Source organism: Pelobates fuscus, chromosome 6 (genome assembly GCF_036172605.1).
Source record: "Pelobates fuscus isolate aPelFus1 chromosome 6, aPelFus1.pri, whole genome shotgun sequence".
NCBI classification, from domain to species: domain Eukaryota; kingdom Metazoa; phylum Chordata; class Amphibia; order Anura; family Pelobatidae; genus Pelobates; species Pelobates fuscus.
In genome coordinates, this window is record NC_086322.1 from 23,942,959 (window position 1) to 23,967,684 (window position 24,726).

The window sequence follows — 24,726 nt, forward strand, 5'->3', positions numbered from 1 at the left end:
CTTTTGTGCTGATGTTCCTTTCGCCAGTGGCCGAGCTTCTATCACCTTGTCTATGGTTGTTACTGCATATCCTGCATAGCGGATCCCTTCTTTCACATAACTACTGCCGTCGGTGTAATATTGAACATCGGGGTTCTGGATGGGAAAATCACGAAGATCTGGTCTACTTGAGAATACTTCATCCATTACTTCCAAACAATCATGTTGACTTTCAGTAGGTTGCGGCAAAAGGGTAGCTGGATTTAAGGTGTTTACAGTCTCTAAATGCACTCTTGGGTTTTCACACAACATTGCTTGATACTTGGTCATACGGCTGTTACTAAACCAATGATTTCCTTTGTAATCCAACAACGTCTGTACTGCATGTGGGACTCGTACATAAAGTTCTTGACCCAGAGTGAGTTTATCGGCTTCAGCTACTAGCAGGGCGGCTGCAGCTACGGCTCTTAGACAAGGTGGAAGTCCGCTGGCCACTGCATCCAGTTGCTTAGACATGTAGGCAACAGGTCTTTGCCATGATCCCAAGTACTGTGTCAATACTCCCACAGCCATTCTTCTTTGCTCGTGTACATATAAGTAGAATGGTCGTGTGTGATCAGGTAGACCTAATGCTGGGGCACTCATCAAAGCCTTCTTCACATCTTCAAATGCCGTTTGCTGTTCTTGGGTCCATAAGAAGGGGTCGTGCTCTGTACCTTTGATAGCTGCGTACAGAGGTTTTGCTAGTATCGCATAACTGGGAATCCATATCCTACAGAAGCCTGCTGCCCCCAAGAATTCTCGCACTTGTCTTCTATTCTTGGGTATTGGTATTTGGCAGACAGCTTCTTTTCTCTCTGGCCCCATAATTCTTTGACCTTCAGAGATATGGAATCCTAGATACTTGACAGTTGGCAAACACAACTGAGCCTTCTTTCTAGACACCTTGTATCCTGCCTTCCAGAGAATATGTAGTAGATCGTGCGTTGCTTGCTGACAGATTTCTTTTGTAACTGCTGCTATCAACAAGTCATCTACATATTGTAACAATACACACTCTCCTGGGATGGACTCGAAATCCAATAGATCTTGACTTAGGGCTGAACCAAATAGGGTAGGTGAATTTTTAAACCCTTGGGGCAGTCTTGTCCAAGTCATTTGGCGTTTTGAGCCCGTTACAGCGTTCTCCCATTGGAAAGCGAAAATACATTGGCTTTCTGCGGCAATTCGGAGGCAAAAGAAGGCATCTTTGAGATCTAAGACTGTGAAGTAAGTAGCCCCGCCCGGAATTAAAGCAAGCAGGTTATATGGATTGGGTACAACTGGATGTATGCTAACAACCGCATCATTGACTGCTCTTAAGTCCTGTACAGGTCGATACTCATCTGTACCGGGCTTTTGAACAGGCAGCAATGGGGTGTTCCAGGGGGAAGTACAGAATTTTAGGATACCATACCGTATGAACTTATCCAGATAGGATTGGATGTTCTTCTTAGCCTTCTGCTGAATGTGATATTGTCTTAGGCTCACTGGATAAACCCCATGTTTCAGTTCAATTTTTATTGGTGGAATATTGCGGGCCAGTCCTGGTGGGTTGTTCTCTGCCCAAACTCCTGGTATGTTAAACAATGTCTCATCACTCCTAGGGTTTTGGCTAGTCAACACTGTATAAAGTCGCCACTCTTCTTCCTTTGGTACGGATAAAGTCATAATACCTGAAGGTCCATTAAACTTTAAAGATGTTGTTCCATCTGGTAGGAACGTAATCTGCGCTTGTAATTTGGATAGCATATCACGTCCCAGCAATTGGACTGGACATTCAGGCATATAAAGGAATTGGTGTTTTACTACGTGGCCTCCCAATGTACAGAGTCGACTTTTAAGAACCGGTCTTTCAGCACTTCTTCCAGTTGCTCCTATCACAGTAATAGTCCTTCCAGATGGAGGAGCAACTAGATTAGTCACCACTGAATGTTCAGCACCAGTGTCGATCATGAACGCACTCCTTTTCCCCCCTATTGATACATCGACCATAGGCTCCGCTCGACCAAGGGGGATGGAGCCCGGTCGGTATCAATAGTCCTCCATGACAGTGTCAGCCAATCCTACAAAGTCCCTACCTTCTCTATCGCGGGACCTTTGCGCTGCTGGAATATACCTGTCTTCCCTAACACTTCCTCTGTTCCCATTACTCCCTCTATAACCATTACTCCCTCCGGGGCCTCCTCTACCTCTCGCTCTACCTCTAAAGTTTCCGTAGCCTGCCCTGGGTTGGTCTCTCTCGTACTGCTCTCTTTGCGGACATTCGTTCCTCCAATGCCCTTCTTCCTTGCAATACGCACACTGATCCCTACTCAAAGGCTCCCTACTCCATCTATTATTGCCTCTATCTGGGCCCCGTTTATCTACGCCTGCGATCGCTACCGCTAGCATATCAGCCTTTTTACGCATCTTGCGCTCCTCCTCTTTCTTGCTTTCTGTTTCCCTATTCATATAGACCTTATTAGCTACCTCCATTAGTTGGGTGATGGACATACCTGCAAACCCTTCTAACTTTTGTAGCTTGCGCTTAATATCTCCGTAAGCTTGGCTGACAAAGGCGGAGTTAACCATTCGGGAATTGTCTGCGTCTTCCGGATTAAAGGGGGTATACAAGCGGTATGCCTCCAATAATCGGTCATAAAAGACACTGGGCGCTTCATCGCTTTTCTGGATCACCTCAACTGTCTTCGACATGTTAATGGCTTTCTTTCCTCCGGCTTTCATGCCAGCAATTATAGCGTCTCTATAGGCTCTGAGTTGAACCATATCAGCACCATTTACGTTCCAATCGGGATCAGTGTTGGGATAATGTGTTGCGGCCCATGCTGCTGGATTAGCTTGGTTCAAAGCACGGGCTCTATCCTCTAATGCTTTAATGGCTGCTTGATTTATTCTTGTCCTTTCCTCATTGTTAAATAAAGTCATTAATAACTGCTGGCAATCAGCCCATGTCGGATTATGTGTCTGTACTATTGAGGTGAACAGATCAGTCATGGCTTGTGGTTTCTCAGTATACGAGGAATTGTGGGTCTTCCAGTTTAAAAGATCGGTTGTAGTGAAGGGAACATATACGAAGACAGGGTCAGCTTGTGCCATTTGACCTGCGGCATTAATATAGGCTGACCCGGGATTCAGACGAAGAGGCATCTGATAGTGTCTCAATTGTTGGGCACCGGTCAACTGTCGGGTCTGTATGGGGCTACGTGGAGGGGCGTCAGTCATGGGTTCCGGTCGGGGAGAGATAGGGTATGGGGATGTGGGAGGTTGGTTTTGGGAAAAGGTAGTGAATAGAACACTTCGGGCCGAGCTAGATGAAGCTTGACCGGAAGTCTGAAGTGGCGCCAAATCAGGATATTCGTTTCTAATGGGGGTGGGTTCTGGTTCCGGAAGGGGAGATTTAGTACGAGGGGGGGTGGATCCTGTACTGGAGGAGGAAGCGGAAGTGGATGAGGGTAATGAGGGAAGGGTTACAGGACTTCCTGTATTTGCGTCACTTCCTCTTACCGGAAAGTAAGGGGGCGGCAAAGGGATCTCGGACTCAGGGGGCGTGTCCAAAATGGGCCTAACACCAGCCCTAGTGGACGAACAAGTCCTAGCTACCATGAGGCGACACTGTTCCTCGTGGCATGTCCGGAGCCATTTTGGCGAGTCATTTACGGCCTGTCTCCAACAGTCAATATAAGGAAACTGGCCGTAAAGTTCAGGCCTACCCGATACAGCCACGTGTAAGCGCTGTACCAGAGTTGGATCCAAACTGCCACGTGGCGGCCATGCCGCAACCAAAGTAGGCCACTCCCTAGTACACAAAGTGACCAAACGTACAGGAGACATCTTTACCCCAAAATCACAAACTTTGAATCCCTTTTTAAAATTCTTAACCATACATCCTAAGGGATCCGGAATCGTTGACTGCGACGCACCCATACTTAACAATGGAACGTCGTCGACAACGATTACTATACACGCGTACTATTCAACAGTCACACCCGTTTCCTCTGGCAACAGCACCACGTGGTACGGTTACCAAGTGAAACGTACACAATAACAATAAACACTCAGGGAATTCCCGTACACACACAGCTGTTACACCAGTCACTATATAATCAATATTATGCCCTTTGGCGTAACTATACAGTCACCCACGCTATAATTCTCTATATACGAATTACCCGTCTATAACACACCCCAGTAACATCGTCTTTTACAAATAGCGGTTACAGTACGGTTAGCATAGGTCAAAGCACAAGTTAAGGTCACAATACAATTATTAGTGGTTATGGTGTTAAACATGCAATGGACGACAATGATTAGTACTTATTATATAATGTCAGTAAATATACAGGGTTATGGTACCGTGCACTATAATACAGCAACACACTATTAACACTCTCGCTAGACGGCTGAGCTCGCGCTATCTAACAAGATATACACTTTACTAAAACAATCGTTAACACATTTACAATTCCCAACTAAACTATTGGCCAGTACCTTGAATGGACTACCTAAAACTATATACACCCGTTTTGGTTAGCCACACTGCCCAATCACCACATATACATAGCGAGCTAGAGAACCGAATTTACACAGGCGCCTCTTAGTCGCACTATACAACGAGCTAGAGATCCGAATTTACACAGGCGCCTCTTAGTCGTACTATCAAAAGTCTAGTGGGTTCCAAATTTACACGCCTTCCCACTTAGCCCAGATAGGATGAGAACTAGCGAACCGAATTTACACAGGCGCCGCTTAGTCTCCCGGTCCCTCCGACCTAGCGAACGTAATATACACCCTAGAACGCTAGTCTAGACAAGACACCGGTGTCCGGCTAGGGCTATCTTACACCAGGACCCCGCCTGACTAACCAAATCAAACGGTCTGACTAAAGAGCGTTCGATCGAGCGGTGCGCCTTCGCTCCTTCCCTCCGACAGAGGGGGCAGATACACAGATTCAAAACCCCTTTGGGCCTACCGCACAATCGGTATACCCCTAGTGGGTCCTGCCGTCTAAAACAGCAGTTGTCTTACCTCCTCGTTCCTGAGCCTGAGTTCACACTCATCGACGGGGACACCCCAGCACTTCTCACGTAGAGGCCGATGATCTCCTGGACAACAGACCAGTGGCGCCGAGACGAAGGGAGGTCCACGCAGAAGTTCAGGGGTGCAGCCGTAGAGAACGTGGGCAAAGATAGACCGTCTCACGCCTCTGCCTCTCAGCTACCGTTGAACGATGAGCTTCCCGGCCAATGCACCAAATGATACCGGAGAAACTGACGGAAGCCAAGCACAGAGAGATGGACACAGGTTTCTTCAGGAAGGAAGAGATTCTTTATTGGATCACCGATCGGGACTCAGAGGGACTAGCGTCACCAAAATACAGCAAAGTCTGAGTACTGAATACATAGAGTACATTCCTTATATAGCACTGTAGCTCCTCCCACAATTAACTACACCCACACATACCCTTAACCTATTTAATGAATAGAGTCTAAACTCATCCATCCGGTCTAACCACGTGGCTCATCTGATACAAAGGAGAGGGACGCGTAATTCCAGTTCTTACATTCCTGCACCTGGTCAGTACAGTGATGACAGTATCTTAGCTACGTGTAATTAACCAACTGATACTACAAACACATATACATACATATGCCTTGTGGCAATCTTAGCCTGCTAAACTTGTATTTTACTGGAATTACATCACAGTTCTAGTGTTAATACCAACGTAATTTCCATGGCTGGGTTGGCCTGCAGAGATCACCAAATATACGGTCTCCTTTGCCAACCTCGTTATCATACAAAGCCCTTCACTCTGTAATGTCAGCCATTGTCCCCAAATGTGTAAGCTTCCCATCACTCCATGGCATTAATCCTGCCAGTTAAAATGTTATTATTATCTCTACTAACAGTCCCATTAGCCTTTCATTTCCCCATACCTGTCATCAACCTGTAATCAATTAATATATTCCAGCCCTCCCCCAAGATCTAACAATGACCTGATCCTTGCATCTTCTTTTACCATTGTACTCCTCATCCCCGTTGAAATTACCCTTCTCATCCTCCATGCCATTACCCGCCCCATCTGCCATGACATTACAATCCCCATTCCCCATAACAATACCCTCTCCATCCCCCATGAAATTGCCATCACCATTACCCATGGCATTACTCTCCCTACTGCCTATGACATTACCTTACCCATACCATGACATTTCCCTACCCATCCCCCATAATAATACCCTCCCCAACCACCCATTACATTATCCTCCCCATCCCCCATGACATTACTCTATCAATTCACCTTGACATTACCCTCACCATTCCCCATAATATCATCCTGTCCATCCCCCATGGCATTACTCTACTCCAAGCATGTCAAACTCAAAGGCTAACACGGGCCACTTAAACAAGGTTTAAGTTTATGTGGGCCGCAAAAAACTAAAACTTAAATTTTCACAGAAACGTAGGTTTATTTCGAAAAGTACAGTACAGAAAAATAATGTATATGGATCAGTGTATATGGAGGGCTGCCTGTGGCCATGGTGCACTGTGTTTGTGATTAAAAGGGGTTAATTGACAGCGGGAGTGTGACAGAATGAGGGGGTTAGTGTGACAGGATTAGAGGCGTTAATGTGACAGGGTGAGTGTGGTAGGGTTGCACCCTGTCACATTAAACCCTCCAATCCCATTACACTTATCCTGCCCCTGCCATGCCACACAGACCCTGTAAAATAACCCCCCAATCCTGTCACTCTGTCACGCTCACCTTCCCTCATTCTGTAACACTCCCTCCTCCAACTGTGCTACTCTCACCCCCCCTTGTTTTGCAGGTAATTGATAATTGTGGTGTGCATCCTGATTTTTGTAAATATATTACTCTCCCCATACCCATGAGATGACCCTGTTCATTCCCCATGATGTTACCATACCCACCCCATGACATTGACCTTCCTATCCCCATAACACAATCCTCCCCATTCCCATGACATTACTCTCCCCTTTTCCCACGACATTACCTTCCTCGTTTCCCCATGACATTTCCCTCCTTATTGCCCACAACATGTTTTATGTTCCTCAAGTCTTTGTCCTATATTGGAGATATAATTATATCCCCAAACACGTTATTACATGGCCCATTCTGCATGCCATCATCCTCTCCACACAGTTTGATTTTTTTTGTCAGGTTCCTCTCCAGCAGATATAATTAGATGGCCTTAATAATGTGAATAATTTCCTTCTCATCTAACTTGTCATTATACCCTTTGTCCTCCCCATCACTCCATGTTGATATACTTGGACTACTACCTCTATTATTTTATGACATTATCCTCTCTACATATCTCATAACTTTGTCGTGGTGTTGTCCTCATTGATTTTTATTTTTGTCTGTACTGATATGTCTGCTAACCATGAAGCTCACTGAGTCTCTGATTTGGAAAAGTTTAATAATGTTATTTGTTATTCTGGGACTCTCTGAATGCCCTTTTTCTTATGTCAAATATCTATTTGGTCTTTATTACGTGTTGGCTTTTCTTGCAGTGACATATTAAAGGATTGCACTTTGCTTTCACTGGGGTTGATATTTCTCATTCATTGCCCTTTAACCACAACTGAATATTCTTTTAAAGAACATGAACAAACTGTCTCTTCCATGATGTACCACAAACACAGAACATTGAGTTTCTTTTACACACACGATAATGTTAATTGAGAGTAACACATAAAGCATGCTTGGTATGTACAGACCACCTACTGCTTGATACTTGTGGTCCGGCAAGTTGGAGACTGTAAAGAACACATCTTGTCATGTGTCACCTATCACGTGTCGTCACTTCTTTCCTAAACATTTGTTCGTGAAAATGCTGGTATGTTCTTTCTTCTCTTTTTTCCCCCCTTTCCATTTCTGTGCTTCATTTTCAGCCTCAATAAACCAATTATTATGTTAGAAACTGCCTACTGCAGCAAAAGACAAAATGCAGCTCTCTCTCAAAAATACTCTCGATCAATTGCAGTAGAGCTACGAGAGGTCAACTGCATGCCTCGTCTTTTAGGATGGGAAATTTGAGCCGTATTTGGGCAAGAATCATATATGTACTTGTACCACATCACCACTTAGTAGAGATAGGTGGTTTAATATTTCACATAGGTCTTGTATTTACATACAGCCTGTAGCATAGCCTGGAGGAAAGTCCTGCACTCAGCGGTTATCCTTATCAACTCTGTAGGACATGTCCCCATACTCAGAAATCACCATTATTCATTCATTATATAGAGCAAAGAGAAAGAACATTCACTCTGAAGGGATTATCTTCAACCATTCAGTATTTCCATGCAGTTGCTAAAAGGTTTACCAAACTAACTTCCCAAACTGTAAATAATTTTTTTTCTTTTTTGCAAAGAAGAACTGGAAGTCCATATCATTGTTTAGATGAGGCTGATATAAATGATTAGTAAAGGCTGAATAGATTTAACGCTGTTGACTGTGGTAACATAGTGTAATTAATACTGATAAGATAGTTCAGTAGATTATGGTAAAATAAGTCAGTGAGAGCCAGTAGGATATCTCAGTGAGAAGCTGTGATATCTAAGTGGGAGCTGGTTTGGAACCTCAGTGGGAGCAGGTTCGATATCTCAGTAGGAGCTGGTACACTGTTCACATGAACTACCACGAGGTGGCGGCCATCGTGTTCCTGCGAATGCAGGCAGCGATGTTTGGTCGTTGAGTTCATGGAACTGTTTTCAGACACTGAAACTCCCAAACACCGCTGGATTTCCAGGATCACCTGTGTTTGCACCTACACCACTTAGAAGGGCACTGTTTGGTGGAATCGTTCCCACAAACAAGGTGAACAAGCTCCAGGGTAAGACTATTAACTATGTATGGTAGTTTGTTCGGTTTTTAAACTACCGAACTAGACCGACAGCAAACCCTGATTCTCTGGAACTGTTTTGGGCATGGGACCATGCGTCAGTCAATCACCGATCTGGGTGATTTTTGGATATGTTGGTCACCCAGATTGGGGCTATCAGGGATGTAACTCTTGTGGAGTTTTTTTGTGTTTAAAGGTATTTTGGGTTTTTTTGCAAAAATTTATCTTTTCTGTACATGGAGATAATTGAGTTTAATACAGTTCTGACTCAATTATCTCCTAGGCACAGAGGAGGGATTATCTTGTTTTATGTGGGAGTGTCCTGGACCCGAGAGCCAATGTAATTTGTGTATGTTTTTACTGTAGTCTACACCCAGGTTCAGGAGGGAGTGCCCCTTGCATGTGGACCTGCATATAAGGCCTGTTGTGGCTGCCAATAAATAAGTTCCAGTTAACCCGTTAACACAGAGCCACGTCTCGTGCTTGTAGGGGAAAGCTATACAGCTATAATCCCTGCTCCTGGGATTGTTCTTTGGATTGCTCTTGTAAGAGCTGCACAGCTATACCTGCAATACTCTCTTGGAGGAGAGGTCTTCTCACTGGGAGCTGGATCCCTGACTTGGGTCCAGAGTGAGAAGGAACTGTGAGACCCCCTGCCAAGGTGCGGCGGCTAAGGAGCTATGATGTTTATGGTGTCCACTGCGGTGCTTATGGTACTCAGTGAAAGCTAGGAAGCAGTGATTGGCAGAGGCATCCAGTTGGGATGCCAGGTGATCCGTCACAAGAAGCTAGTATAATATCTCAGTGGGAGCTGGTTTGGAACCTCAATGGGAGCTGGTTCGGTAGCTCAGTGGGAGCTGGTATGATAGCTCAGTGGGGGATGGTTTGATAGCTCAGTAAGAAGCTAGTATGACAGCTCAGTGGGGGCTGGTTCGGTAGCTCAGTGGGAGCTGGTACGATAGCACAGTGGGGGATGGTTTGATAGCTCAGTTAGAAGCTAGTATGATAGCTGAGTGGGAGCTGGTTTGATAGCTCAGTGAGAAGCTGATGGTTTGATATCCCAGTGAGGAGCTAATTGTAAATTTGCTCAATATGCAGAGAAAGAGTCTCTAAACTGCAAATGCATCAAAACAGGTTAGGGAAAGGCAATCTCAGGCAAGTAACAGGTCAGTATAGGCAGTGTATAATCAGAATCAGGAAACAGACTAAAGATCAATACACAGGATAAGCAATAATGACTTGCAGCACTTTTGGAACTCACAAAACAATGGAGCAATGAGCCTTGGGCAGACAGGGTTTATATAGGGGAGTGGGAGGTTTAACACTAACATGAGGAGGAGCCTGTAGAGATATATAATTAGTAATTAGGTAAGTAACTTCCCCTGATTTGCACGTTTATGGCGGGGGCGCCTTGCTATACGCACAGTTGTCCCATAGCTCCTCCCACTCATTTATTCTGCCCTGACCTTGGCCAAGCCCCTGAGGTCTCCGAAAGACAAGAGATGACCTAGCAGGTCAGAAAAAGTAATGCAGTGCAGGACTCTGCACCGGTCTCCAAATGGAGAGTAGACCAGAGTGGAATCTGGTGGTCAGGTAAGTGGTCATGGTGCGCACCTTGCTCCCTGTGCACTATGACACTAGATACACTGATATCTCAGTGGGAGCTGGTCCAATAGCTCAGTGGGATATCCCAGATTTATGGATTTGTGTACATCCTTAAATCAGAGTCTAGATTCAAGTCAAGTTCAGCTTTTCATTCTTTTGAGATCCTCAAAGTGAGCACCATTAGTTCGGCATTATTACCAGTTGTTAGCTGAGCACCATGCAGTTTAGGAGCTATGTATCATTATTTCTGGACCCAGAATATGAATCCTAGCACTGATGGTAATACTACTGATAACACATCTGTTTGCGATGTGGGTGAATGGTATTCATTGTATTTTGATAAGAAGGGTTGACTCTGGACTATGCGGAGAATTGGCCGGAATTCTTGGAAAGTTATATAAACTAATGTTCTTTGTATTCTCAGGGAGGTGTTGCAGATGACAAAAGTGATGATGGAAAATGCACCACAACACTAAGCTTCGGTGTTAACCGACCAACCATTTCCTGCATATTTGATTGTAAGTAAATATATTAAATACATTATTATATTCTCTTGTGAGACTCTGCAATGTTTATTCAGGGAGGTCAGTGTGCAGTACGAGCATATTAGCAGAAGAAGTCTGGTGTGCTTAAATGACTTGTGCTTTGCCTGTTAGCCTGCTATTTTAGCGCATTCACAGAGCACTGTTGGTGTACCCTGGTACTTTCTCTGGTATTTTCTCCTATGGAGAGGCAGGAAATTAAGGAGGAGCCAAGTGCTGCAGGACATGGGTCACAACTGACTCTCCAGGTTCAAACATGGAGGCATACCGCTATTTTGGTTGAAATGTCTCTTTAAAACATGGCTATGTAGCTTAACAAAACAACTGTCCTCAGCTCACCATATTCTGTCTTAGCTCACGATATCCCTGCCATATACAGGCAAAAGACAATAACATGTCTGAGCTTAGATTATGTTAAGTTCAGTCATTGAACCGGGCTCATGTTTTCTGTGTAGTAAAGTATATTCCTTTTAGGAGGTAGGTAGGCTGTGATCCTAAAAGGTGATGCACACATTCTGCAAGAATACTTAGGTATACTATTTATTGCATTTAAATGATCTTAGTTGCTATTCAGTTGACCCAATGTGTGCTTAATGAAACATTCCCAGCCTGGAACATTGACACAATGAGTAAATTATTCTTACATTAATGTCGTTAATTACAAATCCTGAGCCTGCCATTTATAGCTTCAGATGTAGACGAGGCAACATATTTCCCACCTTCTATGGATCAGTTTTTATGAGTCTATGTTTCCCAACCAGTTTAACTAACCACTTTAGCTGGCATAAGTGCCACTCGATATAGAACTCAATGTGTTCTGTAGCCCATCCACTTCATGATTCATCGGACTTTGTGTTGATAAATCCCCTTCTGCATGGCATTGACAATGTTGCAATACCTGGTTATATCAGATATTACCTACCATATGTCAACCTGATCCCATCTGAACTTTCCCACTTAGCTCTCTGAATAGCAAGACATTCACTCACAGAACTGTCGTTCACTGGATGCGTTTGTGGTTTTCGCACCATTCTCTGTAAATATTAGTGACAGTTGTCCCTAGAGATAAAGAGTTTCTTAGATATTTAAGACACCATGTCTGGAACCAACATTTACTCTGGGGTTGTTCGTACACCTTCTCTATTCTGGTCGGGAACCGAACATGCGCACAAACCATGGACCATCTGGGAGCTTGTTAAGCCTGATTGACAGTTTGTAACACGTTCCACTGCAGTGTTCTAATTGTTTGTCTGGGTGGCCACTGTTCGCGTGAACGACCACGAGGTGGCGACCATCTTGTTCCTGCGAACGCAGGCAGTGGTGTTTGGGAATGAATCTCATGGAACTAAAACCGGACACAGTGTAGCGGAGAGCTGATTTCCCACAGCTATTCTCCACTCCAGATCCCAGTGAGGCTCAGGAACAAGTCAGTAGTAAATCCACAAGCAGAGTTTCCAGCAGGTAAAACGACACAGCAATATCCCAACAGCAATCTCAATAACTGGACGACACACAGTTTCAGGAGCAGAACTAACAATCTTTATTCCAGGGTTCCTTATAAAGCCTGCTCCCATGCAAGGGAGGGATTCACATCAATTAGGACAGTAACCAATACTGTAAATGTTACCTCCCACACATCTCCTCCCCTCAGAGTGACTCATAATCCCCTTAACTAGTACTGTACATTTGCCCCAAACCTGGATGTACCCCTAAATAAGTACATAGCATCAATATTAGGGTACCGCCAGGTAGCCCTGATCTGGGTGACTATTATATCCAAAATTCACCCAGATCGGACCAGGGGTTCGGTAGTTAGGTGGAGGGTGAAGTTTGACCGACCGCACACGAGGTGGTATCCGAAAAGGGTTCCATGCGTTTGGGCCCTGCGGTCGGTCTCCGTTTGGCAGTAAAAACAGACAGTTATATTAGCCATCTACACTTAACTTCACCTGGATATTAATTCCCTCGTTCGGTACCTTGTTTCTACTGAATGGGGATTCGTTAGGACTCTCCGTTCGGTAGTTACGGAGCTCTGGAGGTCTCAGCGGTGTTCGGTTGTTTGAGTGTCTGATTTGAGTTCCAGACACTCGACGACCAAACACCGCAGAGCTTTTCATGCGTAAGATGGCCGCCGCCACGTATACGCATACCGAATGGCGGCCACCCAGATACATCCATAACGAGCTTGTTAACCTGAGGTTAGAGAGAAGTGTGAACCTTAATAGCTGACACACTTCTCTCTGGGGTGGTCCACCGGTTCGGTAGTTTCCCTATGCATAGTGTTCGGATGGAAACTACCGAATAACATACGATTAGTACTTAGAATTATAGCAATGTGACAATTAACATAGGCATAACATATTGAACACAGTCACCTAGGCATATTACAGGACAGGCTTACTGCATTCCGCTACACACAGAAACTCCCGAACACCGCTGGACTTCCAGCATTGCCTGCGTTCGGTTCTACACAATTTAGAAGGGCACTGTTGGGTGGAAACGTTCCCACGAACAAGGTGAACAAGCTCCAGGGTAAGACTATTGACTCTGTCCAGTAGTTTGTTCGTCTATAAACTACCTAACTAGACCGACCGCTAGCCATGATTTCATGGAACTGTTTTGGGCATAGGACCTGGTGCACGGTCTGTCAAATAATTGACTTCCATGAAAATCCCGAACCCCTGAACTGATCTGGGTGATTTTTGGATATGTTGGTCACCCAGATCGGGCTCTCAGGGGATTTGACTTTTGTGGGGTTTTCACGTGTTTTGGGGGTACTTTTAAAGATATTGTTATATTGCATGTTTTCTGTACTGGGAGATAATTTAATTTAGATGTTTGCTTGCAACTAGTTCTGTCTCAGTCCAGCAGAGAATGTGCCTGAAATGTGCCTGGGGAGTTACATAAAAGGCCGTGTGTGGCTCCCAATAAATCAGTTCATCCCCAGCATAGAGCCTCGTCTCATGTGTGTGGGAGAAAGCTATACCAGCTATATCCCTGTTCTTTGGATTGCTATATCACTAGCTCTTTTCAGGGCTATACGGCTATATTCTCTTGGACGAGAGGTCTTCCCACTGGTAGCTGGATCCAGGTGTTGGTCCAGGGTGGGAAGGGACAGCAAGACCCCTGCCAAGCTCTGGCGGCCAAGGGGACTACGGTGCTTATGGTGTCCGGTGCTTATAGTACTCGTGATACTAGGAAGCAGCGATGTACCCAGTCGGGGTGCCAGCAGTCCGCCACACACTCCATGGCCAGTGTTAATTAGATAACATTTATTCTACATTGTGATATTCGGCTTGAACAAGATGAATGGATAGGTGTCCAGGCTTACTTTATAAAGTGTCCACTAAATGTAGGTGCCTGTGAAATGCCTGCCATTCTATAAATTACAGCTTTTGTCTCTGTCATCTACTCAATATTGAGTGTTTAAGTTCATTAATTTAAACTTGATTGTATCTAATAACTGCTTAAAACACTTTTGATTTTGTCTCTCCGTCCGTTGTAATTATTTGCCCTACTTTTAGAATGAAAAATTTCGCATTGGTTTTAACTTAAAGGAACAATCTAACATTAAAGATTCAGATCTCAATTTTTAATATTAATGTTACTGAGATTTAGATTATGGAACCTGTCTTCATTGTGAAATAAAAGACAACATTTATGCTCACCTTTTATCCAGTGCCTAGCTCTCCATTGGGCAGCCTCTACTTATTTTCTGAATTCATCCTTGTGGACCACCTTGGGCTAACCCAGTGCTTCTCAGAGTGATTAGGGACCTCTGGGCAAGTACGGTGATCACTGGTTTAATCAAATCAGATGCTTCACTGAATCCAATACTTCTCTATGAGAATCATTCAAGGCATTCTGAGACACAGGACATGAAGGCTTTCAATGAATGAAAGTCTTCAAAAGTAAGCGTTCCAGTGGCTAAGGTGTTTCCTCGTGGCATATTGATGATGTGGTTTGGGATCTTACAGTGTGCCTTTAAATAATTTACATCTCTGTTTATTTGTGAAATGAAATAGTGTACTTTATTTCTTCAGATGGGAACCGCTATCATTTGCGCTGTTACATTTACCAAGCAAGGAACCTGATACCCATGGACAAAGACAGTTTTTCAGGTGAGTGATAACATATGGATGATAATAATATAATAATATATGCCCAGACTGAAGGTACATATAAGACAAAAAAAACAAGTTCATTTCACTTGTGCTTTTATTTTATAATAATATCTACAATGCGATCGACAGGAGGGTTGTGTATATTGAGAATGTTTATTAATTATTTATTAACTATTCAGATTTATTATTTTATTATTTATAATAATTGTTTTTTAAACCAGAAAACAAGAAACACTTTAGTATTTAATAAACTTTTATTAGCTAACGATAAACTTGGTCAGATTGCAGTATAGGGCACACATCTCTGATTACTCAGCTCCTCCCCCCCACCCCCGTTACCTGCCCTTCTCAGTTTCAGACCAGTCCACTAATCACCGACACAGGACATCACTGTGCAGCAGCAGGAAAGAGAAACCCAACACTGGAGCCTGCTCTACATGATCTGCACTGATCATGTTCCTTCTCTTCTCCACGTCAGGGTGTTGCAAAGTGAAGAGGTCTTCCAACTGCACACGCGTTAGTCTTACAGGCATGCCCAATGCACTTTTCCAGTATTCCTAGGGATTGGACACTGATTGGTTAGATCAGTGTCCTCCCCCTGAGGTGGGTTTTAAAACCATAAGAAAGAAGAAGCAGGTAAATGTGAAATAAAAACATGTTTAATTGTTATTTTTTTCGGCCTGCACAGTGAGGCAACTTTGTTATTTAAAGCTAAAGCTTTTGAATGAGACAGTCGTCTTTTACTGATGCATGTCCCTTTAAGGATGGCCCTTCCACAACAGAATGTTTTTTACATTCCAATACATATGTGTGTATATATATATATATATATATATGTGTGTGTGTGTGTGTGTAAGTGTGTGTATCATCGGCATCCATTAGCATTGTAGAGTAATTCACCCCTATATAAACCTCACATAGCTCCTCTAAGGCCTCCCTTTACATACCATGGGCCATGCGGTGGTATGTTATTGTCTCCACTACTCGTCAAGGATCTTCTTATCAAGCTACTAAAGCTAGTAAAATGAGCCATTGCCTCAGTTTTAAGTCCTGTCTGTGTATGGTATGCATCAAACGTGGCACTTTTATGCAAAAGGTTTGTGGGTAAATAGAATACTTAACCTGCTCCAAATGGTCCTACTGATCTTTGATGAAAATGACACGACACTAAAAGGTAATTTTACATGAAATCATTTCGTACGTGGCTTCTAATGTGACACACACTTTTAGTTAGGAAGAAAGTATCCTTGAACCAAATCATGTATGTTTTTAAAACCCTGTATTGTTTGTTATTAACACACACGCCATTATGTATGAACGTTTATGGAGCGTGCTGACTAACTAGACTGGTCTACAAAACACAGCATGACTCATAGAAAAATATACATTATTTTATCCATATGATCACAGTTAGTAGATTACTCAGATTTTTATTCATATATATATATATATACGCTCATATTTTTAGTTGAAATGCTTGATTCATTTTTCTACTTTTAGCTTTCGTAGCACGGAAGAAATTCGAAAGGAATTATATTTTGGAAGCTTCTATAGATGGTTACTTTAATGTTCATAGAAACCTTGTTGATTAAGCAAAGTCAGCCTTGAATTAAGGAATCAGTCTTTCCATGCACCCCATCCCCCATACCTGCACACACGAACCCCTGCTCCATCGCCTGCTCACGGGCATTTAAAGAGGTTCCTTCACACCGTGTTTATTGTGAATGAAAGAATTGATTGAAACCAATGGAAAAGAAAACACCTGACTCTGGCAAACCCATAAAACGTGCTTTATTATTTATTTTCTCTACCAAACACTAAATTAACGTAATTCATCCACCCTGGAAAATTCATACAGAGTGTTAAAAGCCAGATATGTTTGTTCGGGCTAAAACCAAATTTCAAGAATTTATAGTGGAATTAGAGAGTCTGCATCCTACCATTAAAACGTTTTTTTTTCGTTGACATAAAAATGTCTTTTTGCGTGATAAATTTAGGGCCCGTGAAACGTACAATGAAAATGGAGGGGGTACAAGTGAGGGCCATTTCATGAGGTTACGACTTTAAAAGCAGCTTGCAGTTACGTGATTCTCGCAATATTCCCAAGCTTTCAAACTTCAGACCCTAAAGACTGTCCTACAAATCATAGAGAGTGAGGTATAAATCCAGAGTTTTATTAGTGGAAAGGCGCAGCGAGGACATGAGGTATTTTCCCCTGGAGACGAAACGCGTGAGATAGAACACGTTCTAGGTCTCTCCTTTTTGAACATGCAGTCATTATAGGTAATAATATGCACGAATGCCTATAGTCGCACCTGTTGGCGAATTAGCAGAATGCCTGTCAACAGCCACTTAGATTTTGCCTGCTTTCCCTTTTTCTTGTCCCAAAGTTCATGATATTGTAGCTACATATTAAGTTAAAACACGCTTTTAAGCAGTCTTGCACTCTGTAAAGAGTCTGGAGTTGTATGCACTCCGATTAATCATAAAACATGCACACCGTCAAGTTAAATCCAGGTTTCATTATTAACCAGGACAGAAGGTATTCATATATTTTTTTTTTTTTTTACAGAATTGCACAATACCTACTAAATGTCCTAGGTTTCCTTAAAAAGTCATTTATTTTAACTCTGAAGACATTTTGGTTTTAATCATGTGCTTGTCTCTGAAAGCTGAATATAGAAAAAAATGGTTTGGGGACACACCCAGAATATGTATTGTGTAATAGTGGTGCCCTTGGCGTCTAAAAAGTTAATTCATAGTAATCTGAACCAATACTGATAATTATGCAACAGTCCATTGCTCGTGGATTGGGTCAACCATTGTTGCCATCAATATCACTTTTATACTGTTTATTTATCCCGTTGAGCAGTGAATTATTTTCTCTAAACCAAACATCAAAGGGTTTTATAGTAAAATTAATACTTAAAACAAATATATAGAATCATTTAAAAAAAAATAATAATTAAAAAAAAAAAAGATGGAGCAATCAGGAATGTAGTTGTTTAAAGTGGACATCAAATCTATTTAGTGGACACTTAACCGATTTATTTATTTTAGTAAAGCTTAAACTACGGTAATTGCAAACACAGTTTACAAAGGTCCTTTGAGTTGTATGAACCTGAAAAGAACCCACTTAGATCCTGGTATTTGTGAACAAGCCGCTATATTTATTCTGGGGAACATTTATGGAGAAGGAATGGTTAAGAAGACACTGACTTTGTAGGGCATGACAATCCCTAGAGTCAATAGTCCTTTATGGGGACGTTTTTAAACTATATTTTAAAAAGTCAATCCAACTGACACAAGTCATTTAGATATTAGATAAGAAGCCACAGTTTGGAGTCCCAGTAATTACTGAATAATTTGGCCGTGTGTCTTGAATATCCTATATAAGATCATATTCTTTTTGTCACAGATAAGCAAATTCCCCATGATAATTGTAGCAGTTTGGCTATTTATTGATACTCAAATTGCCCCATAATTAGCTGCCCGAGGCATTGAATTTTTTTTTTTATATATAATATATTGCTACATAATTATAAACTATTGTATTTATTTTTATTATGGCATTTCACCTCACAGTAGGCAAGTCTGATTGGAGTTATTTTTATTGATTTATTATCATTATTTTTAGTTCAGCATTGACAATATGATGTTAATGTTGTTAATTACTGAGCTGTTTCGGGCATATTCTTTCGGTTCATCTATTGGTATAGTTAGTATATTTCATCTCAGGGGAAAACAGAGGATTTCACTAGCTACCTGCCAAATGTTGGGTGAGGAATGGGTGCTGAGAATACGACAGTTAATATTTATAAAATATATCTAGCAGCCTATGTCATATGACCGCAGCTCACCACTGTAAATATGGCTGCATACGGATTAACCATCCGACACTTGGTGGCTTGTGACCTGCAAGATTCTAGTGGTCCATGAATTCATCAGTTGTTTTCACATAATGCTTCTTGTGCTGACCTCGGCAACGTTGATGGTAGTATAACCACTTGGTGGTGTGTGGTCACTTCCAGAAATTAGGTCACTGGGAATACAGCACTAACCATCTCAACCACCTGTTATATCAATACAGCAGTTGGTAAATACGCCACATTATGGTCCGTGTTCTGATACATTGGGATTGATAGGTACAGCAGCCTTTGTCACGTGACATGTAGAGACTTGCTGAAATCATTACAGTTTGTGGATTTTGTAGATTCGGAAGAGGTCCCCTTAGATACAAGATGGGAATCGAGGGAGGACAGGGGGTAACTAAGTTAGACGGTAACACTATAGCAAGCAGATGGTTCTGCTGATGGGAAAAGGCTGTAATGACTAGAATACCGAGGAATTACTTTATCTAGGGATATATATTGAGAAAATTAGTGCCTATGATCAAGTACTACATCCCACGACTAAACTTGTAGTGAAGTGGAGAATTGTCAGAATTGCACACTGGTGGTCTCACTCTGCTGCAGCTTCAATCTACTAAGCCTTTACCTTACGGAGGTCACTACAGGAGAGGGACATCGGACATGGGTTTATTGTAGAGTTCTAAGAACCAAATAAACCTAAAGAGTTTGCATATGGCTTTCTGTTTATTGCAATGGAGCCTGAGATTCCCATATTTCTTCAGACTGGTCCACGTGCCAGCTCTGCTGTTTGATATTATTTACTTGCCCTTTCCATCATTATTATTTTGGTAAGTGTCTCCGCAGGCAGACTGATAATTAGCCCTTCAATGCTCAACAATGGCTTTGCTGTTATAATCCTCCTACCTCAGAGGTGATGTCATTCCGCGTGATTGGCCGGACTGGGAGTGTGTGAAGGTGATGCAGGCCAACGACAACAGCCATAAAATGTTACAATACGGAATTTCGGATCACGCTGGAAAGACATTTTACAAAGTGTGACCTATTTGTTAAGAGTTATATACTGTCAGCAATCATTAAAACAATATTTGCTGAATGCAATTAATGACAAAAAGGCTGATTTTACGTGTTACTCGATACAACTATGTACAGTACACAGGGCATCATTCATACACATTATGTACGTATGCTTTATATACGTTAATACAAATGTACAATTAGCAGTAGAATGTCTCTGTCTACCAGTCTGAAGGGAAATAAATGGCAATATCTTCTTAAAGTTAACTACACAAACCTCGAGGAAGACTCTGATATTTAATTTAAAGCTGTCTGAGAGTGATTGTGGTGGGAATCCCTCAAAGTCATATATACTAATTATTTATTTTGACCAAGAACAAGCTCATGGTTTTATACAATTTATACATTCTAAGATTTATTCACTTAAAGCTGAAATGGGTCCACATTACATTTGTGGAGATTTCATGGTGCCTATATATTGCGTGACACTGCAGCTTAGTGTGCTTGAAATTTGGCTGGTTGTAAATGTCTGTTGTCTAATTACACCTTTGTAATTACACATTTGTCAATGCCATGGTAGGTGTCAATGACTACTGCAATCGCCTTCTCAGTGGTCTTACGTGTTCCCAGATTGCACCGCTGCAATCTATAATGAGTGCGGCGGCGAGGCTCATTTTCCTGTCCGCTCGCACCTTCCACACCTCCCCGCTCTGTCAGTCCCTGCATTGGCTTCCAGTTAGATATAGGGCTCAATTAAAAATTCTGGTGTTTGCTTACAAGTCCCTACATAATGCTGCTCTCTAATATACAAGTATGTCCCGTCAAGGCCCCTACGCTCTGCCAAAGACCTACATCTATCCTCTGTCCGTACGCCCACCTCTAACGCTCGCCTAATTTTTTTTATCGAGGGTAAATCTAAACACAGTCTGCAAAAGTTGCAGATCTCTTGTCTGCAGCCTTTGCAAGTCCTCCCCTTCAAACCCTGCCCAGACTTTCTGTGGCTGTCCAATCACAGAAGTCCCAATGCAGCTCAATGAGATTTTGCAAGGCAGGTGTTCTGGGCAATTGCTGCCTCTTGAGTTCAGCTCCACTGAGCTAAACAAACCAGGAAGTAACAGGACAGGGTGTCTGATGTTTGATTGAGGGCACATATTTTTTTTCAATCCTTTTCTAAATGTACAATAAAATTGCTGAGTTATATTTTTATAATGCTATTACTTCCATCTGTTATTCCAGATCCATATGCCATTGTTTCTTTCCTCCATCAAAGTCAAAAAACTGTGGTTGTGAAGGGCACATTAAACCCAACGTGGGATCAGACACTCATCTTTTATGAAATAGAGATTTTCGGAGACGTTGCGACTATTGCCGAGGCGCCTCCCAATATAGTGGTGGAAATTTATGACCATGACACCTATGTGAGTTTCCTTACCTGTTGACCAATTGTCTTGTTCTCTTGATATTCTGTCTGCCTAACTGTCTATGTCTAAGGTGCCATCAGCTTTATTTGTTAAGTCATTGGACCGGACGCATTTGGGGGCTGGATTCCTATTAATTCATCATTCCCAATCTCTGGAAAAATAAAAGGGACACTTCCCTGTCCAAATAAAAAAAGGAAACATCAATATTTAGTCTAAATAACCATAATTAATGCATTTAATTATGCATGTTTTCATTGGAAGTATATCCAAAACAGTTTGCTAAAGCTTCAAATATATTGTCTGCAGCTTTTGCAAACCCTCCCCTTCTAACCCCGCCCAGAATTTCTGTGGCTGTCCAATCACAGACTTACCAATGCAGCTCAGTGAGAAGTCTTTGCAAGGCAGGAGCTCTGGGCCATTGGTGCCTCTTCAGTTTAGCTAAAGCTTAATAACCAGGAAGTAACAGGACCGATTGTCTGATTATAGCTAGGAGGTGTAACAATGGGAATTTATAAAAGTGCCAATTTATATTGAAATCTCACTTTTTGTACAATGAAAAAAGGAGGACACGCTCTTTTTAAACATTAAGCACTTTAGTAAGCTAAAGTTTTCTTTGGGGCTGGAGTGTCCCTTTAAGCAGAAACTCTGTGCTTTATTTTGTGTAGAAGATAAAAAGAGCATGCAATATGTTCTATTTTGAAGCCTAGTTAGATCCAACGGCCCCTTCCTCCCTAACACTGCTACACGTTTATGCTAGTGGATTATTTACAGTGAAGAGATCGCAGAGACGGTACAGGGATGCCATTGGCAGCAGTCATTGAGTGTTCTAGGTAATGGATGTGCTAGACTGGGCCCAGGACATTTTCTCAGAGAAGGTGACCAGTACTGACTACGTTTTGTTCCGTAGGGTGCTGATGAATACATGGGTCGGTGTATATGTAAGCCAAGTATGCAGCGTTCGCCCAGATTATCCTGGTTCCCGATCATGATTGGAGATAAAAACACAGGAGAACTGCTTGCTGCCTTCGAGCTGATTCAGCGTGAAAAGGTAAATCCTTTTATTTAATTTTGTGTTTTTAAAACTCTACAGTTTGTATCTGTTACACATTTCATTATTGTGCAGTGTAGCCCTTCTTGGCTCTTTGGAGGCCTCATGCTGTCATTGACCTGTAGCCAGCAGGACATGTAGATTGATTTTTGGTAGTTTCGAGATGTCTGTGTACTGAATCCTGGCTTATTCTCTTTAGTGTTATGTATCTCCTTACATTCTAAATGCATACTATCCAAGACCGCCTTGGCTTGATCATGACAGAGCTATGAGAATGTTTAATTAGGAGGACCCATGCAGAAGGTAGGGAAAAGAACGGACACCGCAGTGACCATGAATTCCCACCAGACGGCTAAAGACAAAAGATGTACAGTTACTTGCCCACCTATACCTGATCTAATGCCAAGAAGCATTTTCCTCTTCCCAGAATATGTTTTAATGTAATGAGGCATATTAGGAAAACAAACATACATATTTAAGCAAAGACAAATTTGGGTTCTTTGATATTACTACACGTCAAGTCGCTGGCCTTGCACATGGAGCACAGACTATGCTGTAGGTTAACACATTTCAAATCCTAAGAGAAAGAGATTTTGCCTAGTGTCTGTACAGTTCCTGCCAGCTGGATGCTAGACCGTATTGACATTGGCTACACACTCCAGTCTACTGGCTGAAAAATGTAAAAATGAGAATGCAAGGAAAATGCATACTATAAGGTGAGAGATGTGTAAACTACAACCTTATGGGAAATTACTGCAAAATAATATTCTTGCTAACTCAATAAAAGGGAAAATGAACGTCTTACAATGTAAAGTGATATACGTTTTTAAGGAGATTTCTAAAAAAACTGCAAAGTTTACATGTGTCAGTCAATGTGCCTCTCAACTGTCAAGCAAGCAATCAATCAATCAGTCAATCAAGTGTCTTCTATGACTTGTGATAATGTTGTTTTTTGTCATTTTATTATACAGCCAGCGTTGCATCATATTCCTGGACTAGAGGTAGGTAACATTCCAGTAAATGATGTTAACAATCTGACATTGCAGGATATATAAAGATAATAGTAACCAAGAGTCAGAAAACCACAATAAAATGTATGAAAATAATAGAAATGTAAAAATAATTCATGGGAAATGTGGTTACCCATGTAATAAGTATAGCATACACTATTTTGTATCATGATTTGGTGAAATATATACAGGTGGTGCACGGTGAGATTTGGTGAAAAGGACCTACATGTTGTAGATAATATTTGAATATTTCAGCCGGCTCATTTCCAGATGCTATGAGTCAGGTTTTTACATTTAAATACGATACTGTCGATAAACAGATTAGGCCATATACTGCTGATTTTGGTGTTTGAAACATTTTTGTTGTTTTTTTTTCTCTCTTTAACAGGGTGACATTTCTGGGGTTCTCAGTGAGGTGAGCATGTTCTGTGCCTTCAAGGTCTCTGTATGATATGTGCCGAGTCTTCTGATCTTATCATTATTGTATTAATGTGAAGGTTTGGATCATGACAACTTTACCCAATGAGATGTATTAATTAAATATATGCATATTAAAGGGTTACTCTCAGCATCGTGACCACCTCACTGATTCGTAGATTGTAAGCTGGTTTAAGCAGGCTCTCTGTATGAGCAGAATCACTGGGGTGCTATTGGGCAGCCTGGATGGCTATGTGCTTATTGGACGGGTGTAATCAGTACACACATTATGCTGGCGACACACGTCCAATGGCAGTGGTCGCCCTCTTGGCCTCAGAACTGGAATTGAACTAAGTTTAACCTTTATTTTATTTGGTTTTTATAGCTTTGACAAGGTACAGTAAGCCACACTTGCATGTGCCACGATCTCATACACATATCTTGATAACAGTGTGCATTGAATAGTACATACATGGCATGGCTGGTGTGGAACTCTCTTGTTTGTACTTAATATCACTAAGGCACGCGTTCTAAGAACTTCATTAGTTGTTACCTAAGCATTGTGCATTACACCTACACCTGAGATTCAGACACTGTTAAGAAGGTTAACACTTGGTGGAATGATTACATCACACATAAGACCAATAAGCATATCTAGTACCCGCTCCTTCAATGTGAAGCATGCCACCGGACCTCCAACCTAGATGGTAGTATTTGATGTTATGGTCCCAATCTTATGGCCTGTGAGTGTTAATATTAGGAGGTATTGAGTGTATTGTGTGAAA

General features: G+C 42.1%; 1 protein-coding gene across 9 annotated transcripts in view; it reads left to right on the forward strand.

Moving 5' to 3' along the window:
* DYSF (dysferlin) overlaps positions 1–24,726 on the forward strand; it is a 352,788-nt gene that overhangs the window by 224,829 nt on the left and 103,233 nt on the right. For all 9 annotated transcript variants that reach the window (XM_063457567.1, XM_063457574.1, XM_063457569.1 and 6 more), the window contains 6 exons: positions 10,918–11,011; positions 15,079–15,156; positions 21,282–21,463; positions 22,374–22,514; positions 23,486–23,515; positions 23,913–23,939. In XM_063457567.1, coding sequence (XP_063313637.1) covers positions 10,918–11,011; positions 15,079–15,156; positions 21,282–21,463; positions 22,374–22,514; positions 23,486–23,515; positions 23,913–23,939 — 552 coding nt within the window. The remainder of the gene's footprint in view (positions 1–10,917; positions 11,012–15,078; positions 15,157–21,281; positions 21,464–22,373; positions 22,515–23,485; positions 23,516–23,912; positions 23,940–24,726) is intronic.